The 23370-nt window shown below is 34.8% G+C and overlaps 1 protein-coding gene across 14 annotated transcripts in view; it reads right to left on the bottom strand.

Moving 5' to 3' along the window:
• The window catches only part of HERC4 (HECT and RLD domain containing E3 ubiquitin protein ligase 4), a 198922-nt gene that overhangs the window by 87412 nt on the left and 88140 nt on the right, over nucleotides 1-23370 (bottom strand). For 12 of the 14 annotated variants that reach the window (XR_013161547.1, XM_077125123.1, XM_077125121.1 and 9 more), the window contains 7 exons: nucleotides 16043-16119; nucleotides 15553-15677; nucleotides 14703-14762; nucleotides 14486-14597; nucleotides 13519-13708; nucleotides 11401-11573; nucleotides 4197-4316 (listed from right to left, as the gene is read on the bottom strand). Coding sequence is in view for 12 of the 14 variants with exons in the window: in XM_077125123.1 (XP_076981238.1) it covers nucleotides 4197-4316; nucleotides 11401-11573; nucleotides 13519-13708; nucleotides 14486-14597; nucleotides 14703-14762; nucleotides 15553-15677; nucleotides 16043-16119 (857 nt within the window). In the remaining 2 variants the exon portion in view is untranslated. Of the gene's footprint in view, nucleotides 1-4196; nucleotides 4317-10794; nucleotides 10900-11400; nucleotides 11574-13518; nucleotides 13709-14485; nucleotides 14598-14702; nucleotides 14763-15552; nucleotides 15678-16042; nucleotides 16120-19862; nucleotides 19864-20879; nucleotides 21005-23370 lie in introns of those variants that run through there. The other 2 variants (XM_077125130.1, XR_013161549.1) reach the window with 2 other exon arrangements.

The raw sequence follows: 23370 nt of genomic DNA, 5'->3' as shown, positions 1-23370 counted from the left end.
CACTGTTTGCAGATGATATGATACTATATGTCGAAAACCCCAAAAAATCCACAGCAAAACTACTAGAGCTAATAAATGAGTATAGCAAAGTGGCAAGGGACAAGGTCAACACTCAAAAATCTATAGTGAGTGATTTGATCAGTGAGTGGAAAAGTATTTGCAAAGTCCCCTTTGGGGAATGGTGAGAATGGGGAGAAATTCAACTTCCCCAAGCTGAATTCTTGACATTCACAAGCACTGTGGACAATCAAAGCCATTGGTTGAGCCCTCAGACTTGGGGTTTGTTCATATGAAACTTAACCCCACAAAGGATAGGTCAAGCCTACTTAAAACTAGGCCTAAGAGTCACCCACAAGAGAGCCTCTTTTGTTGCTCAGATGTGGCCTCTCTCTCCAGCCAACACAACAAGCAAACTCACCACCCTCCCCCTGTCTACATGGGACATGACTCCCAGGGGTGTGGACCTTCCTGGCAACATGGGACAGAAATCCTAGAATGAGCTGAGACCCAGCATCAAGGGACTGTGAAAGCCTTCTCAACCAAAAGGGGGAAGAGTGAAATGAGACAAAGTGTCAATGGCTGAGAGATTCCAAACAGAGTCCAGAGGTTATCCTGGAGGTTATTCTTACGTATTAAGTAGATTTCACCTTGTTATCCAAGATGTAATAGAAAGGCTGGAGGGAATTGCCTGAAAATGTAGAGCTGTGTTCCAGTAGCCATGTTTCTTGATGATGATTGAACAATGATTTAACTTTCACAAAGTGACTATGTGATTGTGAAAACCTTGTGTCTGACGCTCCTTTTATCTACCTTGTCAAGAGACGAGTAGAACATACGGAATAAAAACAAATAATCGGGGGAACAAATGTTAAAATAAATTTAGTTTGAAATGCTAGTGATCAATGAAAGGGAGGGGTAAGGGTATGGTATGTATAATTTTTTTTTTTCGGTTTTTGTTTTATTTTTCTGTTGTTTTTTTATTTCTTTTTCTGAATTGATGCAAATGTCCTAAGAAATGATCATGATGATGAATACAGAACTATGTGATGATATTGTGAGTTACTGATTACATATGTAGAATGGAATGATCATAGGGTAAGAATATTTGTGTTTGCATGTTTAATAAATAAAGTAAAAAAAAAAAAAAGTCCATATTATCATCCAAGTTTTAAAAGCAGTGCTGAAAGACTTAGGTTATCCTAGGTGGCATGTCAAGATTCATATGCAACGTCTTAGAATAAACAAGGTACAGTTCTTGAAGCATCAATTTTCCTCAGTAGTCAATAATTTAAATTCCTTTTACACTGTAATAAATATTTTGTCCAGTAGAATGCAAAATTTATGTACATTTCAAAGATAAAACATGAGACTCCAAACAAGCATTACTGAGGGAAGGTTAATAACTTCAAGAAATAGCATACTCTCACCTGCCCATACTGGTTTTCTAGAGGGAAAGTTTGAGAAGATTTGTCTAGGTTAGAAAATTAGTTCAAAGAGAGGAATGAAAATGAAAATATTTATTCAAAACTATCCCAAAGCCAAGTATTTTCTTTTATTTAAAAAAGAAAAAAACAGTCCTTTAATCCAATTACCACTCCACTCCACTTTTCTGCTCCTCTTCAAAGTGGGATTTATTAAACGTATTGCCTACAATTGTTCTTGTTTTCTGATTGTCGAATTTCTCTTCAGCTTACCCCATACCCTAGACTGGCATTATCAAGGTCACTAATAACCTTCATATACCCAAATTCATTGCTCGATTCTATGATTTTATCCTACTTCTCAGTAAGATTTACTCAGTAAGTTTCTTTTTCACTTTTTAAATTTTCCTTTTTCACAACACTGTTTTCCTCCTCTCACACTAGCCACCCCTTAATCGTCCTTTGCAGATTTCTCTCCTTTCCTCACTCTCATATCCAATCCATCAGCAATTCCTATCCATTCTCCCTCCAAGAGGTATTCCAAGTCCATTCCCTTACTCCAGCTTTACTACTACCATCCTAGTCAAAGCCATCATTTTCTCTTCCTTAATACACTAAAATAGCTTTCTAAATGGTCTCCTGATTCCAATTCTGCCCCATTTCCCACATTCCATTCTTCCGAGAGATCAATTATTTAAAAATATAATCAGATTATGTTCCGCCCTGTTTACCCTCTAAAGATCATCCACAACACTTCAGATAAAATCCAAATTCTTAACTAAGCCCTCAATTATTTTGTCCTTGTCCATTTCTCTGATTCCTCCCCAGAACTTTCCCTGTTCCCATACGTTAGCTATACTGGTCTTCCTTCTATCCTTCAAACATGTTCCCATCTAAGATCTTTTACTGTATATTTCTATTTGCTAAAATTCTCTCTGCTCTGAATTTATACTGCTGTTACTTGTCATTCAGACTACAGCTCACACTTCATTAGACAAGAAAAAATCCAACTTTTATCACATTCCCTTTTTAAATTCTCTATATAGTACAGATTATTAGTTGATGTTTTTTCACATTATGATGTTTCACTGTCCATCTTTCCTAGAGTTTGTAGATTAAAGTTTATTATAGATTATAAACTCCATGACAGTAGGGCCCTTTTCTGTTTGATTCACTACTGTATTTCTAATACCTAAATCTGCATCTGTTATGTATGAGATTACCAATAAATGTTTGCTGAATAAGAAGACAAACAAACCTAAATCTCTAGGAAGGTTATAAACCTGATTTAGTCTCCCAGTGTCTTTGGGGAAAGGTAAAAAATCTCTCCCAGTCAAAACCCAAGTAGTAAGGGAATCAAAAGATGTTCCAGAAGTGGCCTGATTTCATGAAGTAACAGTATCCTAAAAACAGTATGCACTAGCCAGGTTGCTATTCAAAAAATACTGTACATTTTTAGTGCTTACTAGCATATGTCAGACTGTCATAGTGTTGGAGAATAAACTGACAGAGTTTCTTATCCACAAAGAGCTTAAAGTCAGTGATAAACTAAAAAGACTACTCACCTTTGTACAGCTGTGTGCTGGTTTGAGATTGTTATATATCCTAGAAAAGCCATGTTTTAATCTCGATACAACCTAGTGGGGCCAGGCCAACTGTTCAGGGTGGAGAACTTTGAGTGGATTGTTTCCATGGAGATGTGACACACTAAGTTGTGTGGCCTTTTGATTAGATGGAGATGTTACACTGCCCATTTAAGGTGGGCCTTGATTAGTTTACTGGAATTTTGGTAAAAGCTTCAGAGCCAACATAAGACCCAGACATTTGGACATGCGAAAGAAAACTCCCCTGGAGAAAATGTCTGTAACAGAAGCCAAAGGACCAACAGGTACAAGCTACATGCCTTTCCAGATGAAAGAGGTGTTTTGGACCTGTCAATCTTTCTTAAGTCAAAGTATCTTTCCTTGAATGTCTTAGTCTGGATATTTTTATGGCCTGAGAACTGTAAACATATAACTTAATAAATTTCCTTTTTAAAAGCTGCTCTGTTTCTGGTATACTGCATTCTAGTAGCTTTAGTAAACCAAAACAAGCTGCTATATATATATATATCGCTTAAACTGTCTGCTTGGGGTGGGAGTGGGGGTGGGATATTGGCCTGAAGTATACTAACATGGTTAGTAAATAAGATTATTAAACCTATTATATATCTATCTGCTTACCCATTTCTATATTGAAATTTTAAGTGCCCGATTCTATTTTCATAAGACTATGCCACTAGTTAATGGGATATTAAGTATCTAGTTATTAAAGACACAGCTGTAAGGAAGAAAAAGTATGTACAATATGGATATATATCAAACATCTTAAATAAAAGTTAATACATAAAATGAGCAAAGTCAAAAATAAAATGTATGGTCCTAAGGCTATCTTCTGGTAGTTGTGAAACACTGATCTCACAACAGTGACACATTCTTAGGATTCTAATATCAAGGACTCCCATATACTCAACATTAGAGAATTAAGAGGCAAACTGAGGAAAAATAAATGATAGTTAAAAATCTGTCATATTTGCACAAAGAAAAAGGTAATCCATCTGTTTGGTTTGGTATTAGTATAAGAACAGAATTAATGTTTATAAATGCATAATAAATATCTACTCCTTTGTAATGTGTTTCTATTTCAAAAATAAACTCTGAATAAAATCAATAAACACTGGTGCTTCAAAAACAATGAAATCATAAAAGTACATACATAAAAGTAGAGGAAACATACCATTCCATAGGCCTGCTGTTGGACCCAATTGATATAATCATTTCTTATGTCTATCAATTCTTGTACTTCATGTATATAAAATTTATCATATTGTATAATCTGTCCCGTTTTCTCATTTACCTACAAAAAAAAGTATAATTAACAATTAACCATTACCTAAACCAGAGAGTAAAAAATGTTTAAATAGAAAAAGGCGTTGCAGATTCCTTAGCTAATTTTCACTTCATATTTTAAAAATATTTACTTAGTGCCTACTATATGTAAAAGTGCTATGGAAGATAAAAAAGTATCTCATAATCTAGTAGAGAAGGCAGACATTTATGGCACAGTATGAGGTACGTATCATTAAAACATATATAGTATACACAAACTAGAAACAACAAGGAATTCAAGAGGGACTTCTGGCTAGGGAATGGGGCCTAAGTAACAGTAATAGCTAATGTTTATTAAGCGCTACTCTGTGGTAGCTTCTGATTAGAATAAACTCTAACAAGGTGACATATGGAGAGGATGTGAAAAATGGAGTGGATGCAAAGTACCACCTCAGAGATTATTTACTAATTACAAAGCGGAAAAAAAAATCTTTAAAATGGAGAGTACCACCTTATCCAAGTGAACAAACTAATCATCAACAATACTGGGGCAATCAAACATTATGTTCCTGCTGATATAATGCAACAGGAAACACATAATCTATGAAGCAAAAAAACATGTTTAACCCAAATGTAAGCAAGTCTCTTGATCTAAATTCCATTTAGAGGAAATATAAGGGACAGAAGAACAAGCTAAACATCACCATGAGAAAACAATCAGAAAAATTCAGATTGTAGGATTCACAGGGAAACTGGCCAGGACTCTGCAATAAGTCAAGGTCACAGCAATAAAGAAGAGGGGGCTGATTCAAATTAAAAGATAATACAGGAGTTCTGGTGCTGAATATGGCAGAGTAGCTTGCATTATATTGATCCTCCTGTCAATAATGTTATAAACTTTAGGTAGTATCCTTGAAAAAAGTCAACTATTTAAAGAAACAATATCAGCCAAGAGCAAGCAGAAATAGGAATGAACACTTCTGAAAGAAGGAAAGGACATGGGAGATACAAATAAGCATGAGGGGTAGAGGACGGAGCGCAAACAAAAGGTAGCAGTTTTATCAGAACAGAGCAGTCAAAGATCAGAGACTGGGGCCACAAGAGTGGCCAGAAAGTAAGGAAGAAAATCCCAAAAAGAAATCCAGAGGGTGAAGCCCCAAAATCTGAGTGCAAATTCCCCTGACCTATTTGGCTAACTTTTAAACCACAAGAATCCAGAGAAGACTTAGAAAGAAACAAACAATAACAGCAGAAAATAGCAGCTAGGAGGCTACTCTCAAAGTAGACTTCAAGACAAGCATTTTCAGAGGAAAAATAGGCATGTTTCACAGTGATGAAAGGGTCAATTAATCAAGAAGGAATAACAATCTCAAATAAGAGAGCTTCAAATTAAAGGAAGGAAAAAATGGGCAAAGCACCATCATAACTGGTGTTTGAACTTTCTTTTCTCAGTAACTAAGACAAAAAAAAAAAGACAAAACTTAATACATTTATAGAAGGTTTGAAAACAATTTAACTAATTTGAACTCATTGTTAAAGAACACTCCATCCAATTATTGTACATGGCATATTCACTATGAGAAACCACATATCTTGGAATATAAAACAAATTTTAATACATTTAAAAGAATCTGAAGCATACGAAGGATGTTCTTTGCCTGCAATGGATTAAACTAAAATCAGTAGGAAGGTATTTGGAAAATCCCAGAATAATGTCAGTTACATAAAACAAAACAAAACAACTTTCTTCAACCCATCTGAGTTATAAAGTTTGAATTCTAAAGATGTACAGATGCTTCTTAAGAAGAGAAAGGATGCTGGAAATGGTTAATCTGTAGCACAGCAAGAGGAAGGTACCACTGACATCAAGAAGGTTAAGAAGAAATAAACTAAAATTGCTTAAGTCTGAATGTGGGACTGCTTGACAGTATAGAACTCCTGGGAGCCCCAGACAGTTTGCATTCACTGATTCTTTTCCACAGACCTTCACTGGGTGCTCATGAGGATGACAGAAAGAAAAACAGATCAGGAGCCACTCTCAGTGGTGCTAAGAAACAGCTACCATTACAAGAAAGGCACAAAGACCTGCCCTGACCAGACTCTTTTTTCATACAAAGCAAAAGCTTTAAGCCACTAAGCAAAGTGAAGCAAATCTCATCACTTGTTGTTAGGGGAGAGAAAAAACCTTTCAAATCCTCAGGAGAAGGGGAGCAAGAACAGTCCTGGGTCCTGAATCTTACATCAATAGGACCAGAGGCCCGTTACTGCTGTGGAAGGAGTCAGAAGCTTCTTTTCCACTATCCCCACCTTTCATCAATATGGAAAACACTGAGTAACAAGTTACAACAGCCTTCTGCAGAGGGACGGGCAAGAGTGAGGAGAGAAAGCCCCTGTATACAAGTAGGCCGAAAGTGAAAGGACAGGAAAAAATATATCATGCAAACTGTAACCAAGAGAGAGCTGGAATAGCTACACTAAAATAAAATAGACTTTAAAGTCAAAACCTAATATAAGGGACAAAGAAGGTTCCTGTTACTGATAAAGTGGTCAATTCAACATGAAGACATAACATTCATGGATAGAATACTTACACAAAAAGTCAGTAAGGAAATAGAAAACTTGAGTCATACTAAACCAATTAAGCCCAACAGTATTACATAAAACACTTCACCCAACAGCAGCAGAATACACATTCTTCTCTAGTACATGTGGGTCATTCTCCAAGATAGACCATATGCTATCTTGCCTCAAGAAAATTAAAATATTGAAATCATACAATGTATCTTTTCTGACCATGACAGAAAAAAGTTAGAAATCAATTTTTTTAAATGTGCCCTAATTTAAAAACTAAACAATACTAGTTAAGTTTCCTATGAAGAATAACAAAATTTTTTTTCATGGTTTAAAAGAAAAATAACATGCACGCTAAGCCAATTAAGCAGGGAGCAAAAGAAATCATTCAGTAGAGGATAAATCTAACAGATAATGCTTGTGCCCAACAGGTACCCAATAAACATGAGATGAATGAATGGACAAATAAAATGAATAAGAGATATGTATGTAAGTTCATGCTTCTAATAGCACTTTAAAATGTCTAATCTATATGGGATTTCCTGTTGCATTTTTAGTAAAATACATAGGAATGTGTGATAACTGTTCATTTTTAGTAAAAAGAGTGGTTTATATAATTTCTATGCTTTTGAAACTTCTGCTCTGAAGTATCCTTAATGGGAAAGGAGAGTAAATACATACTTACACCATTACTCTTCCATCTCTGTTCACATGGGGGCAGGGGGAGGGATGAAATCTTTAGTAAGCCTATCTAGACAGCAAGCTAAAATTTTCATTGAAATGTTCAATTTACCTTAAAACTCACTAAAATTGTATGTTATAGTAATAAAATAATAATAGCTATCATTATGGCAAACTTACTAAGTACATTTCATGTACATTTTCTCATTTAATCATTAAAACAACTATTTGAAATAGATACTATAATTATCTTCATTATATGGATGAGTATACTAAGAATTTAAGAAATTTAACTCAGCCATAATGATTTAACAGCTACACAGAAAATCAGTTTACAACGCTTTAAAAATAGGGAAATTGGAAACTGAATAGAAGATTGATTCAAAAGCTCTGCATACAAATTCACATACAAAATTAAGAGAAAATTTAAGAAGTTTTTTGTATAGTAGGTAAGTTTGACAATTAAGACATTTTCTCCAGGAACCCTTTCTTAATCCTTTTAAGTCTGTATTATACGCCCTCCTATGTGTTCTCATAGAATTCCACATTTTCTCTAGTGTAGTAATTACCATGCTGTATCACAAATGCCTATTTACTTGTATGTATACAATCCCTCTAAATCATAAGGTGAAATGGGGCAGAAATCACATCTTTTGCTTATAACAGCATCTTCAACGTTTACTACAATGATAAGTACATAGTAGGCACTCAATAAATATCACAAAATGAATTTTTTTAAAATCATGTAGCAGTTCAAAAAAGCTATACATTCAATATTACTGCCTAAAATGTATAAAATAAAATCTCTCTATATCTGATCCTAACATTATTTCACATTTTAATTAGAGTAGAGTATTCTGGTTTATAAACCTTTGTTCAAGATAGTATATGGTGAATATATATGTGTATCTTATCTGTGTGGTTTATTAAAGGGTTTTTTGTTCCCCCCAAAAAAGTTTGGAAATCTCTGGTTTAGAAGATCAGCTTGATACATGCCCCAATTTTTTCTTTTAAAATACCAGTATCTCTATAATGCAGTTTTAAATTTAAGAAATAATGAATAACCCAATTACTTGCCAGTAAACTCATTTATCTGAAAATAATACATCCATCCCTGACAGCAGGTACCAAAGATCTTTCCTATGATGCCATTTGGAGCACTGGAAATGATTTTTAACTCAAAGACTTTCCAAAGGACATGACATAAGGGAGGAATAAGTACATCCATATATCCTGAAACGACCAGCAACACATAGTCCAATTTTTTAATTCCTAATCCTGCTCCAAGTTAGGTCAAGAAGGAAATGTTTGGGAAGATTTCCCCTAATTCTTAACCATGGAGCAGGGAACAGGAATACATACAGTTTTCAGACATAAGAAGTCTTTGAAACAATAAGTTTCTGATAAGTAACTTGGGTTTCTCTAAAGATGAAAATGATTCATCCCCAATAGTTAATATCTACTGCTATCTATTTATGGTAGAGTAAGAACAAGAAAACAGTTTTCTCCAAAGTAAGGCTCCAAAGTAAGAGTCTAGTAGAAGAAAGATAAATGACTGTGCAAAGAACTCAAGAAAGAGCTGTTAAGAAACTGATACCATTATCATCCTACTTTTGAGTATATAACAACGAATTCAGTTTCCTCATAAACCAATAAATCAGGTCAAAAGTGGTGGTAACAATAAAATCATTGCCTTACAAATGCACAACTTAAAAATCTTAAATATTTTCACATATATCATATTATTTGAATAGTACATCAATCCGGGGACTATAAGGGAAGGTATTTTTATTCTTATTTATTCTTATTCTATGGATAATTTGTACATGTAATAAGGACAAAGACTTGTTCAAAATCACTTTGATAGGAAGATGCCCAGATGGAATTAAAACCATGGCCTTTGGATTCTTAGCACACAATCCAATGGTATCTCTGCAATTATGGATGTGTGAACCTCTGGATCTGGAATATAAATAAGAGCAAACCCATTCTAGACATATTATATTACTGTATCTACTGCTGATAAAGAAACAGCAGGGATTTTGAAAATAAATTTGTATTACAACTATGCTGTTTATTGGTTTATAAATATTGACAGTGAGATTTATTTTCCAGTCCATAAAATGGGGTAATAATATCAATTATAACAGATAATAATTGATATTATAATTGATATCAATTATAATAATATCAATTATAACAATTTAAACAGTTAAATGAGTAATAAATGCAAGTGCTAACGAATTAATGTACAAAGAAGATTCTAATCCTGGCCATTGTTAGCATTCAATAAATGTTAGATTATTTTCCTTTCCCTTTCAAATAGTAAGAGATTAGGATCAGAATATTTAACATGGCTCCATCAAAAAAGAGATGGAACCCTATAGTGTTCTTCATCAATAGAGACTGAGGCTTCTGGGCTAGGCAGACGACTTAAGTTACTTGCTCAAGTCCTGTCTGTAGTTATGAAAGACAAAAGATTCAATTTCTTTCTCTCCTCCTGTCTTCCCTTTTTCTCACAGTAAAAGGAAGATGAGGCTAAGAGAAAAGGGGTGAATAACGATAAGGAGGTAACAGAGTAGGGAAGAGATATGTGAATAAAGTAATACAGTCCAACCGAAAAAGAGATGGGTCACTGATAGTAGAAAGAGAAAGTCCAGAGGAAGGGAAAATAATCTAACTCATCTCTTGAATCCTAGGCAAAAGAAACAGAAAAGTACAGAACCATCCTATGACATTAGATCTTCTTAACAGTGGTTTACTGCAGAACCCAATTAATTGTGAAATGTGCAAGAAAGCCTTGTTCTAGGGAAAGGTAAACATAAGAAATGACTTGTTTCCCTAGGAAAGAAATGGTTATCATTTATTAAATTATAATGAGAAGAAAAATGACTTCTTGTTCTAGGAGTCTTAGACATAGTAAATACAAAGAAAAGTAAGATTAAGAAGTTAAATAGTTGAGAAAATACCCAGAATAAAAAAGGAAATAAATGATCCATGAGAATTCTTGCTTACAGAGAGCAGAAAGGCTATATCCTTCATTTCCTCATCATTCACTTTAGTACTGGGCAAGAAGGGTCAGAAAATCCTGAAGGAACTATTCCTTTAAGGAGAGGAAACTAAAGATCAAAGGTTCATGTGGGTTTTTCAGTCACTCTAGAATCTAGGAACATATGCTTCTCCCTTAGGTCATGTCTCATAGACTCTAAATAGCATCTCAAGGACACCAAATGGCATAGCAGAGATATACCTACCAGCTGTCAGGGATGACTCAAATCCATCTTTAACGGAACAGAGGAGACTCTATTTCTTCTTATAACTTTGAACTGCTACAAGTGTAAAGGGTACTATTTTTTACACTGGGAAAAAGGACAGGAAAAAACAAAAGGAAAATTAATGAATTATCTATGTTTACAATTTTAAATTAGTCATCCATTTCATATGAAATGTTCTTTTGACTGAGGCCATTAATGCCCTCTAGCAAAAGAACGTGAGTTTAAATGTTAATAATCACAGCTAGGATCAAGTCTCTTTATAAGAAAACCACCTATAAATAATAAAATACATTATTTAAATTAAGAAATTATGTCCTTCATAAGAAAAGGAAAATTCTAATTCATTAGCATGCTATTGTTCAGCTAGTCTACAGAATTTATCCATACAGGCCTAACAAGGTCAAACAAGACCAAATCTCCAAAGTATTGATATATCACTTCTTTTAAAGGAACATACAGATGACAAATTTTCCAAATTGCTATAGTATGTATCTAAATCATAACATATTATTGTTAAAATGAATTAGATATCAATTTGTCACTGGGAATGGGAAAAGAGGAAAATAAAGAAATTACTGGACATACCCTATGTAATATTTCTAAAACCTTTAATGCAGTATGAAGAAAACTGTTGAAAATTCTTCTTTCAGAAGGGGGAATGCCAATCTTGTAGAGCTTCAAAAGATGTACCACAACTTCCTTAAAAAGTTCTACTATCTTGAGGAATAGTGGAGGTTCAAGTATTGACCACCAGTTCTCTGTTATTAAAGAATAAACATAGTAAACAGAAAGAAAAAATTCACAACTTTCAAAATCATATTGAGTTTTTTTCTAAAGTAGTGCTTCTTAATTTTGAAAATCCCAGAAAGATGCACGTAACACAGTATTTTGTAAAACATATCTAGGGTTTATGGACATACCACCCCCCCCACCCCAAGTTAAAGAAAACCTATCCTGAAAGTTAAAGTATGAAAGGCCTATTTAATCTATATTCTTGGTTTCCTATATTACATTAAAAATACACCACTATATCTAATATTAAAACCAGTTATAAAAACGTACTTCAGAAATTACAACTTTAATTTTAAGCAAGGCATCCTTAGAACTAATTTTAAGCAAGGCATACTTAAAAATTACATCACTCTAATATTTAAGAACCTTTTGAAATTTTATTTCTAGAGTGCACTTAAAGTTGAAATATTGGGAAGCACCACATTTAAAATGCAAGTTACTCCTTAAAAGCCTATCTCTTTCCTCTCCCACATTCACAATTTGTAATTATTAACATTAGTAAAATAACACCACAGTCCTATGAAGCAGGTGGAAAGAATACAAAAACTTCTGACAGCAGGGAAGCAATCCTCTTTTGTGAGTGTCTGTTTCACTCTTACAACATTTGCTAATTTTCTCAGATTCCCCTAGCCTGTGTTTCTTCTGTTCATTTTCAGCCTAAATCTTTTTGTCCTGATTTTAATACTTCTAAATATCTCGGCTCTACATTTCTGACAAATTACTGTTAGGAAGGAAAGAACTGAGTTAAATGTAGCAAAGAAACTATAAAGGCCAGGAATTAGAGCTGGAACCCATAAAAGTAGAAAACTCAAAGTGTGGAAAGTTCAGGTCAAACACAGAGACAAAAATGCAAGATCACATGAGCAGCAGAATCTTGTCTCCATGTAGAGAAACAACATCAAGTATTAGGAAATTAGCAAGTGAGAAAAACCAAGGTTAACAACAGGATTCAAAAATAATTAATAGCCATGTGTGTTCAGTTTTGATTGTTCCTCCTCCTTTACTTCAATAGCGAGATTACTGTGGAGGGGCTAAGGGACAGGAGGATGGGAAACCATTTTAATGTCTCCTGATATTGTTTCTGCTGTTGTGTTTCACTAAAATTCTAATATCTAACATACTGTCTCTAACAACTCCAACATCTAGCATTAAAGGAGTAGAAAGAGCAATGAAAGAAAAAAACGGATTTATTTTTCCTTAAGAAAATGTCAAATAAGCAGGTCGACACAATTTTTCTTATAATTTTTTATTGTATAGTATAACATATATACAAAGCAAAGAAATAAAAAAGCAATAGTTTTCAAAGCACTCTTCAGTGAGTAGTTACAGGACAGATCCCAGAGCTTGTCATGGGCTACCGTACAATCTTCTCAGATTTTTCCTTCTAGCTGCTCCAGAATATAGGAGGCTAGAGGGCTTAAATATTTTTTTTATCATCACAATTGATTTTGTTTCCTTCTTTTTTGTGAAAAACAATATATATACAAAAAAAGCTATAAATTTCAAAGCACAGCACCACAATTAGTTGTAGAACATATTTCAGAGTTTGACATAGATTACAATTCTACAATTTGAGGTTTTACTTCAAGCTACTCTAAAATACTGGAGACTAAAAGAGATATCAATTTAATGATTCACCATTCATATTCATTTGTTAAATCCTATTTTCTCTGTAAAACTCCACCATCACCTTTGATATTTCCATCCCTCTCTTTAGGTGTGTTTGGGCTATGACAATTCTAAATGTTTCATATTGAAAAGGTCTGTCACTAATATGGGTAAGGAGATGGAACTATCTGATGTTCTGGAGAGGACAACACAATTTTAAACAGGAAAAAGTAATTAGGAACACTTTCATTTAAATAGAAAAGGTTTCAAAAGATAAATATATATATATATTAATATTCTTACCAAGTACTTTCAATGGTGCTTTTTCTAGGTTCACAAGAGCTGTACCAAAAGGAATTGCTATTGTTGTGAAATTGTTAGAATCACTCATCAGAGGACATTCTGGTAGAGTAAGATAAAACCTCAATGCTTCAACATCTGGTAATGAGCTAGTCAATTTAGGAATAAGATTCTTTTCCAAACTAGCTGCCACCTATATGTGACAAAAAAGTAAAACCTACTTCATTAAAAATGAACACACTTTAAAAAAGAAAGAAAATCTTATACAAAGAAAACACCAAATAGTGATGAAAAAGAGGGGAAAAAGATAATGCCTTAAAATTAATATAATTTGGAGCACAATGAAAATGAAAGCATAAGTACTACTAAGAGAATTCAAAAAAATCTTGGGTTCAACTCTCAATTTAACCTTCTACTTCTACAGCTATATAAATACCTAATCAATAAATATGGTAATGTTAAATAATTAACATTTCTGCTACAAACATATGGAAACATTTATAGATATTTCAGAGCTTAGTTACAAATGCTTTAAAATGAAACATTATTATTATTTTTGTATATGGCGGGGGCCACATTTCATTCTTTTTCCATGTGAGCATCCCCTTATCACAGTGACATTCACTGAATTTTTGTTCGTTTGGATTTTGTTTGTCTATTTGTTTTTTGGGGACATGCATGGGTCAGGAATCAAACCTGGGTCTCCCACATGGTTACCGAGAATTCTACCACTGAACTACCCTTGCACCCCTGAAACCATATTATTTTAATTTTTATATTAGTATATTTAACCATAAATATACTAAATGATTAAAAAAGATGACTCATAGAAACTGTAAAGTTAATTAGCTTAACAGATTCTCACACATTTATAACTTTAACTTAGTTAAGTTATAAATGTATAAATTAACAGGGAATGGAAAATTTATCAGGCAACATGACAAAAATACAAAATACTTTGAAAACAAACCTGCTGAGATATCTGAGGATGATCAGGTTGTATAAGTTTGTGAAATAAAAGCCTAGCAGCATTCATATCAACCCCTGAAAATCTGGTCCCTGTTCTATAGTGATCATCATTGCTGAAAAAAAAAATAAAAAAATATAAATTCAACCCCAAATTATTTCAATTCTTATTTAATATAAAAAATTTGAAAATTTCAGCACACTAAGGAATTGCCACTTACCTAACAGCTAAAAAGCTTCCATTTAGGCAACCAGAGGAAGAAAATGTTCCATCTATCTCACTAAAAAAATTAAAAATCCAAAAATCACAAAATGAAAAATGTAACAGTTGGTCTATCTTTTTTTGAAAGAAATTTGAGTATTTAATAATTAACGTAGGCCACACCTCTGACATCAAATTAGAATAAGTAAAAATTACATAAATTACTAAAGATTTATTAAATAATACTTGATAAAAGTACTAATGTTTACCCTACAATTTCTCAAATATTACTTTCATCCTTCTGATTCATCAAACCAACGTGATGATCTTAGTTTTCTGCTTTTGTTTTTTTTACATAAATATGTATGTTTAATTTTTTTTTTAATTATTTAAGGGATAAACCTAATCTGGGACATTATTTTTTGAAGCCTACTCTTTGGGCATTTCAGAAAAAGTTTAGTTTGGGAAAACAATCTAAAACTAAAAAACACTCTATCAAATACAGACACCAACAACAAAAAATACTAAATACTAACCCAAGTTAATCTAAAAGCAAAATATCCAAGAAATAATATTCAAACGTTTCTGCAGTGGAAAAATTACGGGTGACCATTATGAAGCCAGAAAAAATACATTTCAAATCCCATCCTAAGATGGCTATTTTATTTTAAATTATCATTTAAGAAATCTTAATGTATATGAAAGGATTGCAATTTATATGAATTTAAATGAGATCTTGAAAAATGTCCATCATTATGGAAATTTTAGACATATAAAACTTCCTTTGTATAAAATAATTCTCTTTTGGGGGAGACCAAGAGATTGAGGGGTTGTGTTTGTGTTGTGTATAAGTAAAACAATTTTCTTACTTGGCTATTTCTACAGGAAGCCTTCCAGAGGGGTAGCTCTGCCATTTTTGAATAAGAGCTTCATTTACAGTCCAGATCTGCTTTGAAGGATCAGAACATCTAAAGTCATCTGGTGGTCCACAGTTCTAAATTTTAAAATAAGCAGAATTGTCAACGAGGGAAGAAGATACTATATACAACTTAAAACAAAGACCCACTGTCCCCCATGTGTGTGTGTGTATGTGTGTGTGTGTATATATATATATATATATATATATATATTAATGGAAGTCACTACTAATCACCTGAAACAAAATCTTCTCAGAAGGATCAAACAATTCTATTTTGCAGACTTGAGGAAAAACATTTTTTAAGGCAATTAAGTCTTAAACATATAAACATTAAGCCTATAACATATAAAATATATTATTAATATGTGTCTCAAAAAATGGGTTTTAAAAATTCTTTAAAATTATTTGGGCTTAGTAATTATGATAGATTATATTATTACCTGGGGACTAGAGTAATGTGAAAAGCTTTGATCTCCACCTGAGAAAATTTTTTTCACACAGAAATATTCTTCACAATCTATAATAAAAATAAAAGGTAAAAAATTAAAATCCAAGATCTGTATCACATTTTTCAGAGCATTAAGTATTGTTTTCGGATTTTCTCTGAATCATCTAACTTAATTAGACCTCTCATTTGTGGACTAACTGATATAAAACAACTTGGAAAATTATGAGTGCTACGGGGATGAGAATAACAAAGTGAGGTATATTCAATATCCCAAAAGCATAAGAATCATTTGTTAAGTTTAAATCCTTTCTTCTAGCTTGCACAATAGGTGGTATTTTCTAATGTGTGTGTATGTATATACATATATTTAATTTTTTTGGGGGGTGGGGGGCAGGGTGCATGGGCCGGGAGTCGAACCCAAGTCTCTTTTATGGCAGGCAAAGTCATCTACCACTGAACCACCCGTGTTTCCTAGAGTGTGTACTTTTTTCTCATTATCTTCAGTTCGAACTGAGGATGATGTAAATATGTAGTGAAAGTGTAGGATATAAAAATTAAGAACACTCATTCTTGAAAAGACAACAAATAAATGTTAAAACATCTTTTAAATATTTCATAATGCAAAATTATTTTTTCTTCCAATTTAGCTATACAAATGCCAACACACGACTGCTTAGAGCTTCCTTATTCTGGAAACCTCAAGGACATTAGTGCATCCAAACGGCACAGAGGGCCTGGCCTGGGACAGCAGCAGCACCTTGGGACCCCAGAGACTTCTGAGAGCACTTCATGGCACCTGCCAGAGCCTCAAGCATTCTAGGGAGCTTGCTGAAAGGGAGCATTGAGCACGCTCTAAGGAACCCTCTTAGAGTGCCATGTGGAACTAGTCTTAGAGGACCCAGGTCAACCAGTTGACCGTTCATATTCAGTCTTCGAAGAATAACCCTAAATCAAGATGGGGATAGGTGCATCCAAGAAATAAGCCTAACGGAAGGATGGCCACCATGTACCCCGCCATATAACTCCAGCTGCTTCAGCCCCCCAGGGGAACATGAGTGCTGCCTCTGACTTCTGTACCTGCCCAGTAGCCCAGCCTGTCACCTATCCAGGCGGCTGGCCTGCATGGGGACTCCCTGTGCCTTTCACTCCTACATGGGTTTCCCACCGCAACCCTACACAACCCCTTGGGCCTTAGCATGGATATCCTGTGGCAGTTATCTTTGGGTGGGGCATCCACTTTCGGCTGCCTTTACTTCTACTTGGTCAAGGAGCACCTCCAGCTTTGATCCCTGGATGGGAAGCCAACTCCCAACCCCCTTGGCTGGCAGTATACTTCCTTACTCCATGGACCTCCCACTCTCACATTCATCATTCCCTTCAACTCTAAGCAGGGATGCCTTCCACCACTTTTCCCAGGTGGAATGCCAGACACCAGCCAGCTTGGCCTCTGGGCTGCAGTTTATTGCTTGAAGAAGGACCAGGTCCCCCCACCAGAACTGGTCTCTCAGTTCAGTAAAAGGGCACCCATGTCATCCTCCAGTCCAAAACTCTGCCCTCTCCTGGTGTCCGCCAGCACAGAACTTTAGCCTTATCTCAATCTACCCTGCCCACCCCAGCCATCCTGCAGAGCCTGCCGCTGCCTGGGCCTCTAGTAGCCCACTTGAGAACTTAGGAAATTCAGAGAATATGTGCTGTGGGCTCTGCCTAGAAGGCTTTATAAGTACTTAGTTATTTTCATATATATTGAGCTGAGAAATGCTAACTCCTCAGCTGACAGCCCACTTATCCTGATTTCATGCATTAATCTGCTCTATTTAAGTCTTCATCCTGCCATCCACACTATTGGCATCCATAGAATGATTGCATATATTCTTGTTAAATGCATTGTTTTTAGATTGATATAGTTTTATTTATAAAACATATTCACATACAAACACAAACATTCTTACCATATGATCATTCCATTCTTGTTATATAATCAATAACTCACAATATCATCATATAGTTGTATATTCATCATCATGATTTCTTAGAACATTTGCATGAATTCAGAGAAAGAAATAAAAGGAAAACAAAAAAATTCATACAGGCCATACCGCTTACCCCTCCCTTTCATTGATCACTAGCATTTCAATCTACCAGATTTATTTTAACATTTGTTTCCCCTATTATTTATTTATTTTTAATCCATATGTTTTACTCATCTGTCAATAAGGTAGATAAAAGGAGCATCAGACACAAGGTTTTCACAGTCACAGTGTGAAAGCTATATCATTATACAATCATCTTCAAGAAACATGGCTGCTGGAACACACCTCTACATTTTCAGGCAGTTCCCTCCAGTCTCTCCATTACACCTTAACTAAAAAGGAGATATCTACTTAATGCATAAGAATAACCTCCAGGAAAACCTCTCGACTCCGTCTGGAATCTCTCAGCCACTGACACTTTATTTTGTCTCATATCACTCTTCACCCTTTTGGTCGAGAAGGTTTTCTCAATCTCTTGATGCTGAGTCCCAGCTCATTCTAGGATTTCTGTCCCGCATTGCCAGGAAGGTCCACACCCCTGTGAGTCATGTCCCATGTAGAGAGTGGGGAGGGCAGTGAATTTGCTTGTCATGCTGGCTGAGAGAAAGAGGTGACATCTGAACAACAGAAGAGGTTCTCTTGGGGGTGACTCTTAGGCCTAATTTTAAGTAGGTTTAGCCTATCCTTTGCGGGGTTAAGTTTCACATGAGCAAACCCAAGATTGGGGGCTCAGCCTATTGCTTTGGTTGTCCCCACTGCTTGTGAGAATACCAAGAATTCTCCACTTGGGGAAGTTAAAATTTCCCCCTTTCTCACCATTCCCCCAAGAGAACTTTGCAAAAATTTTTTTATTCACTGTTCAAATCACTCTGGGATTTATCAGGGCATCACTCTGGACAAATCTACACGATGTCATGCCCTACTCAAGGTACAACGCATATGTGTTTTAAATTTTGCATAAATAATTACTGTAAAAATAAAATATAAATGATATCTTTCTGTTTTTTATTCCTTAGGATAGTCTAAGAACTAGCCTTATATATGTGCATACTACATCCCATATATGTTTCAAATGTATTAGCATGAAGTTTTTAAAAAACATATACATGGATTGGTAGATGGATAGACAGAACCTTGAGGCAAAATATTAAAATTGGTGGATCTGGGCATCCGAGTAGGGGTGTACTGAAGTTCTGCATGGGTTTATATTTTTACAACTCTCCTAAAGTTCACAATTATTTTAAAATAAAATTTTCAAGGAAAAAAAAACCAACAGACATCTCTTGGTTGACAGCTATTTAGCAATAAACAAAGCAAAATCAAATATGTAAAAGTTAATAAGCATATTTATTAACAGTAAAGAAATTCCTTTGAAAAAAGATATTCAAAAGACCTCTTTCTCCTCTTCTACTCCCAAACAGAAAGGTCTTTTAATCTATTATCAAAAATACTGCTAGGTGGGCGGGCCGCGGTGGCTCAGCGGGCAAAGTGCTTGCCTGCTATGCCGGAGGACCTCGGTTCGATTCCCGGCCCCAGCCCATGTAACAGAAACGGAGAAACAGAATACAATAAAACAAGAAAATGTTTAAAGATGTTTCCCTTTCTTCCTTTCTTCCTTCCTTCTATCCTTCCTTCCTTCTCTCTGTCTTTCCTTTAAAAAAAAAAAAAAAAAAAAAAAAAAAAAAAAAATACTGCTAGGGACAGCATAAAACATCAAAGTAAATGCCAAACCTACGACATTTGTTGGCCAATGATAAAAACCACTGGTAGAATTATTTAAACCCTTTAGCTGTTTTTTTTAATATACATGGTTTTAATTTTTATTATGCATATAATAGCTACATGAGCAAATGAAATATTTGAAGACTTAAAAAATAGTGCTAGGCATGTTCAGAGATAGTACATATCAGAGCACAGAAGCTCTATTTTATAATTTAAGTGGAATTTAAGGCTGGCTATTTCCAAATATAATCCACCTCTCAAGTGACTAATATCTTCATCTTGGATTATCTGTGACCACGAATGCTAAAAAATTAGAAATTATTTTCAAGGAAGGGACTATACTTAATTACCTTGTTTATTCCCCTAGCACAATGTTTTGTTTATAAAGCAACTCAATAAACATTTAATATGAATATACAATATAAGATCATTTTAAATCTATCTTAGAACATACTAATAATAAGGGATTCAGAGATAAGAGTATTAAAATGACTAAAATTTTCACAAGTCACAAAATGTCTTAAATCAATTATTTATCTATTTCTAAATTCATTTCAGCTTTCCTTATTTGCTGTATTTGTACAGTTCCTTGAATTTTCCTCTGAACCAATTGCAATATTTTATTTCCTAATTAGTCAAATCTTTGACACATGTTCATTTTATATTCATATGTGAATCATGGAATTATCTATGTAAAAAACTGTCCTTTAACAATATATATTTATTTTTAAACTTATCTATTATTCTGATTACTTTTTGAATAATTTTGACTAGTTCCTTAAAAAACTGCAATTTAAATTTTGCTTGGATGTATTAAATCCATTTAACACCTAACATTTCAACCTTGGCTCTAAAACTACACAGATGTAGTAAACTACTGAAAGTATACTTTAATTTCACCAAAATTATTTCCTATATAATATATGTGTTTTTAAAGTTTTTTTGGAGTATGTTTGTGTGTGTGTGTGTGCCCCTTGGGATGTCTGTGTTAAACTCTTTTTAGTAAACTTCTCTTTAATAAATTTTACTACTTAATCCTAAAAAAAAAAAATCATGAATACTATATTTATAGTGAACTTTGTACTTTTTTCCTTGACTTCTTTTTTCATCCCAAGGCCAACTTGAATTCTGTGAGGAAAAAATTCGTTCTCTTTTCACCTCAATGCTTCTGTATCCAGCAGCCTTCTTCACCTGGATGCCCCCTGTCAGAACCAGGCATGAGTTCAATGTACTTTTCCTATTTCATATCAATTGAACCTTGTAGCACAGCCCTAACCGAAGTCCTAACTTTTACAAGAAAGTGAAAAGACAACCTACAGAATGGAAAAAATATTTGCAAATCATGTACCTAATAAGAATCTAGTATTCAGAATAAAGAACCTTTGAAGTCTCAGAAGAAGGCGGAAAGGATAGGCTGAACTCACCCCTGCTCTGAGGAACAAAAAAAGAGACAGAAAAAAGACCAGGACTGCAGTTCCAGGGTGTGAGTGAACAGAGAGGGTCTTCTATATTACATACGAGGTCCTTGATGAAAAATTGGAGAAACTGCAGCAGACAGAATGGGGTGAGTGAACTCAGGTATGACCCAACCAGGGCAAATGGGAGCACACAAGGAAGTGCTGATTTGAAGGAGTGGACTATCCTGTCACTCCAGCCAACCCCTGTATCTAGCTTGGGAGATCTTCCCATACAGCTCCGCAGCCAGGAGCTTCCATGGGGAACTCAGATGCACACCCCTTGGGGCACTGTAACTAGCCACCCCACTTGGCCCATGACAAGTTGCCCTACCAGGCACTGTGAACAGCCACCCTGTGATCAGCTGCCCCAATCTGAGCCAGGACCAGCCGCCAGGCATTACCGGCATGTCTCCAGGCAGGGGCAACTGAAATACCCAACCCCACAGCCAAAAGTCATCCCAAGAGGAAGCCAAGCGGCCATCAGATCCATTGGGCCCATAAGTGGAGTCTCTGCTGAGATGCACACTGCTCAACCCCTAGCCCTGGGGTTGGCTGCTCTCAGCAGGCTGCACTAAGATCTGCGGCCCTGGTTGGTATTATATCAGTCTCCATCTTGCTCAGATGGCTGCCGCACTCAGGCACAAGGAAGCCTGAGGGGAAGAAGTGGCTCAAGAGCGCCATCTATTGGGAAGCCTCAAGTAGAACTGCATCCCCTCCATGAGATCTGGACCCTCGTTTGATAGGGAATAATAACAAAGCAAGTACAAAAGGGGTCATTCAATGCAAACCTAGGCAAATTCAAAATCTTAGACAAGTGAAGGAAACCAACTTGCAAAACAACCTTATCAAGATAATCAAATGCTCCAAATGCAACAGAAAATCACAAAACACATGAAGATTCAGGCAGATATGGCCCAGACAAATGTACAAATTAAAACACTGGAAGAGACACTGAATTTCGAACAACTAATCAAGGATGTTCATAAGGACATAAAGGATATCAAGATGATGCTAGAAGAGCATAAAGAAGAATTTGAAAGAATAAATAGAAAAATAGCAGATCTCAGAGATGAAAGATACTGCAGACAAATTAAAAATATACTATAGATATACAACAGCAGAAGGGGCAGAAGAAAGAATAAGTGAGCTAAACGACAGGACAACTGAGCTCAAATGTACAATAGAACAAATGGCAAGAAAGATGGAAAAAATGGAATGGGATTTCAGGGAAATGATTGACAACGTGAAGAACAGAATAAAGAACTCTTACAACTCCACAACAAAAAGACCAAAATTTCTTTAATGGACAAAAGATTCTGATTAAGCATATATTAAACCTTCTTACTCTACTCTGTGTCTTTTTATCCCTCACACATACTCCGCAGCAAATTCTAGCTAACTTCTTTGGTTATATCTTTTATTGCTAAATAATATTTCAATCTATATATTCCACTAGGTTTTTTATATATCTTTTAGTTATCATGAACAAAGTTGTATGAACAATCATGTACAAGTAAAAAAAGGGGGGGGGAGTAAAGAACTTGTATAAACTTTCTCCAAAGAAGACATACAAATGGTCAACAAGTACATGAAAAGAAGTTCAACATCATAAGTCTCTAGAGAAATGCAAATCAAAACCACCAAGTGATATTATATCACATCCACCAGAATCACTACAAAAAAAAATTTTTTTTTAAAATAAATGCTGGTGAGGATGTGGAGAAACTGGAACTCTCATACACTGCTGGTAGAAATGTAAAATGATACAGCCGCTGTGGAAAACAGCTTGGCAGTTCCTCACAAAGTTAACCATAGAATTACCATACAATCCATCAGTTCCACTCCTATAACTATATCCAAAAGAAATGAAAACAGGTACTCAAACAAATACTCGTACAGGAATACTCATAGCATCACTATTCACAATAGCAAAATGGTAGAAGCAACCCAAATGTCAATCAATGGATGAATAAAAAAAATAAAATGTGGTACATATATACAATGAAATAATGTCCAACCATAAAAAGGAATAAAGTATTGATATATGCTATAATGTGGATGGATCTCAAAAACATGCTAAGTGAAAAAAGCCAGACACAAAGGGTCATATT

This window comes from Tamandua tetradactyla, chromosome 13 (genome assembly GCF_023851605.1).
Source record: "Tamandua tetradactyla isolate mTamTet1 chromosome 13, mTamTet1.pri, whole genome shotgun sequence".
NCBI classification, from domain to species: domain Eukaryota; kingdom Metazoa; phylum Chordata; class Mammalia; order Pilosa; family Myrmecophagidae; genus Tamandua; species Tamandua tetradactyla.
This window is presented reverse-complemented; position numbering and strand designations above follow the sequence as displayed.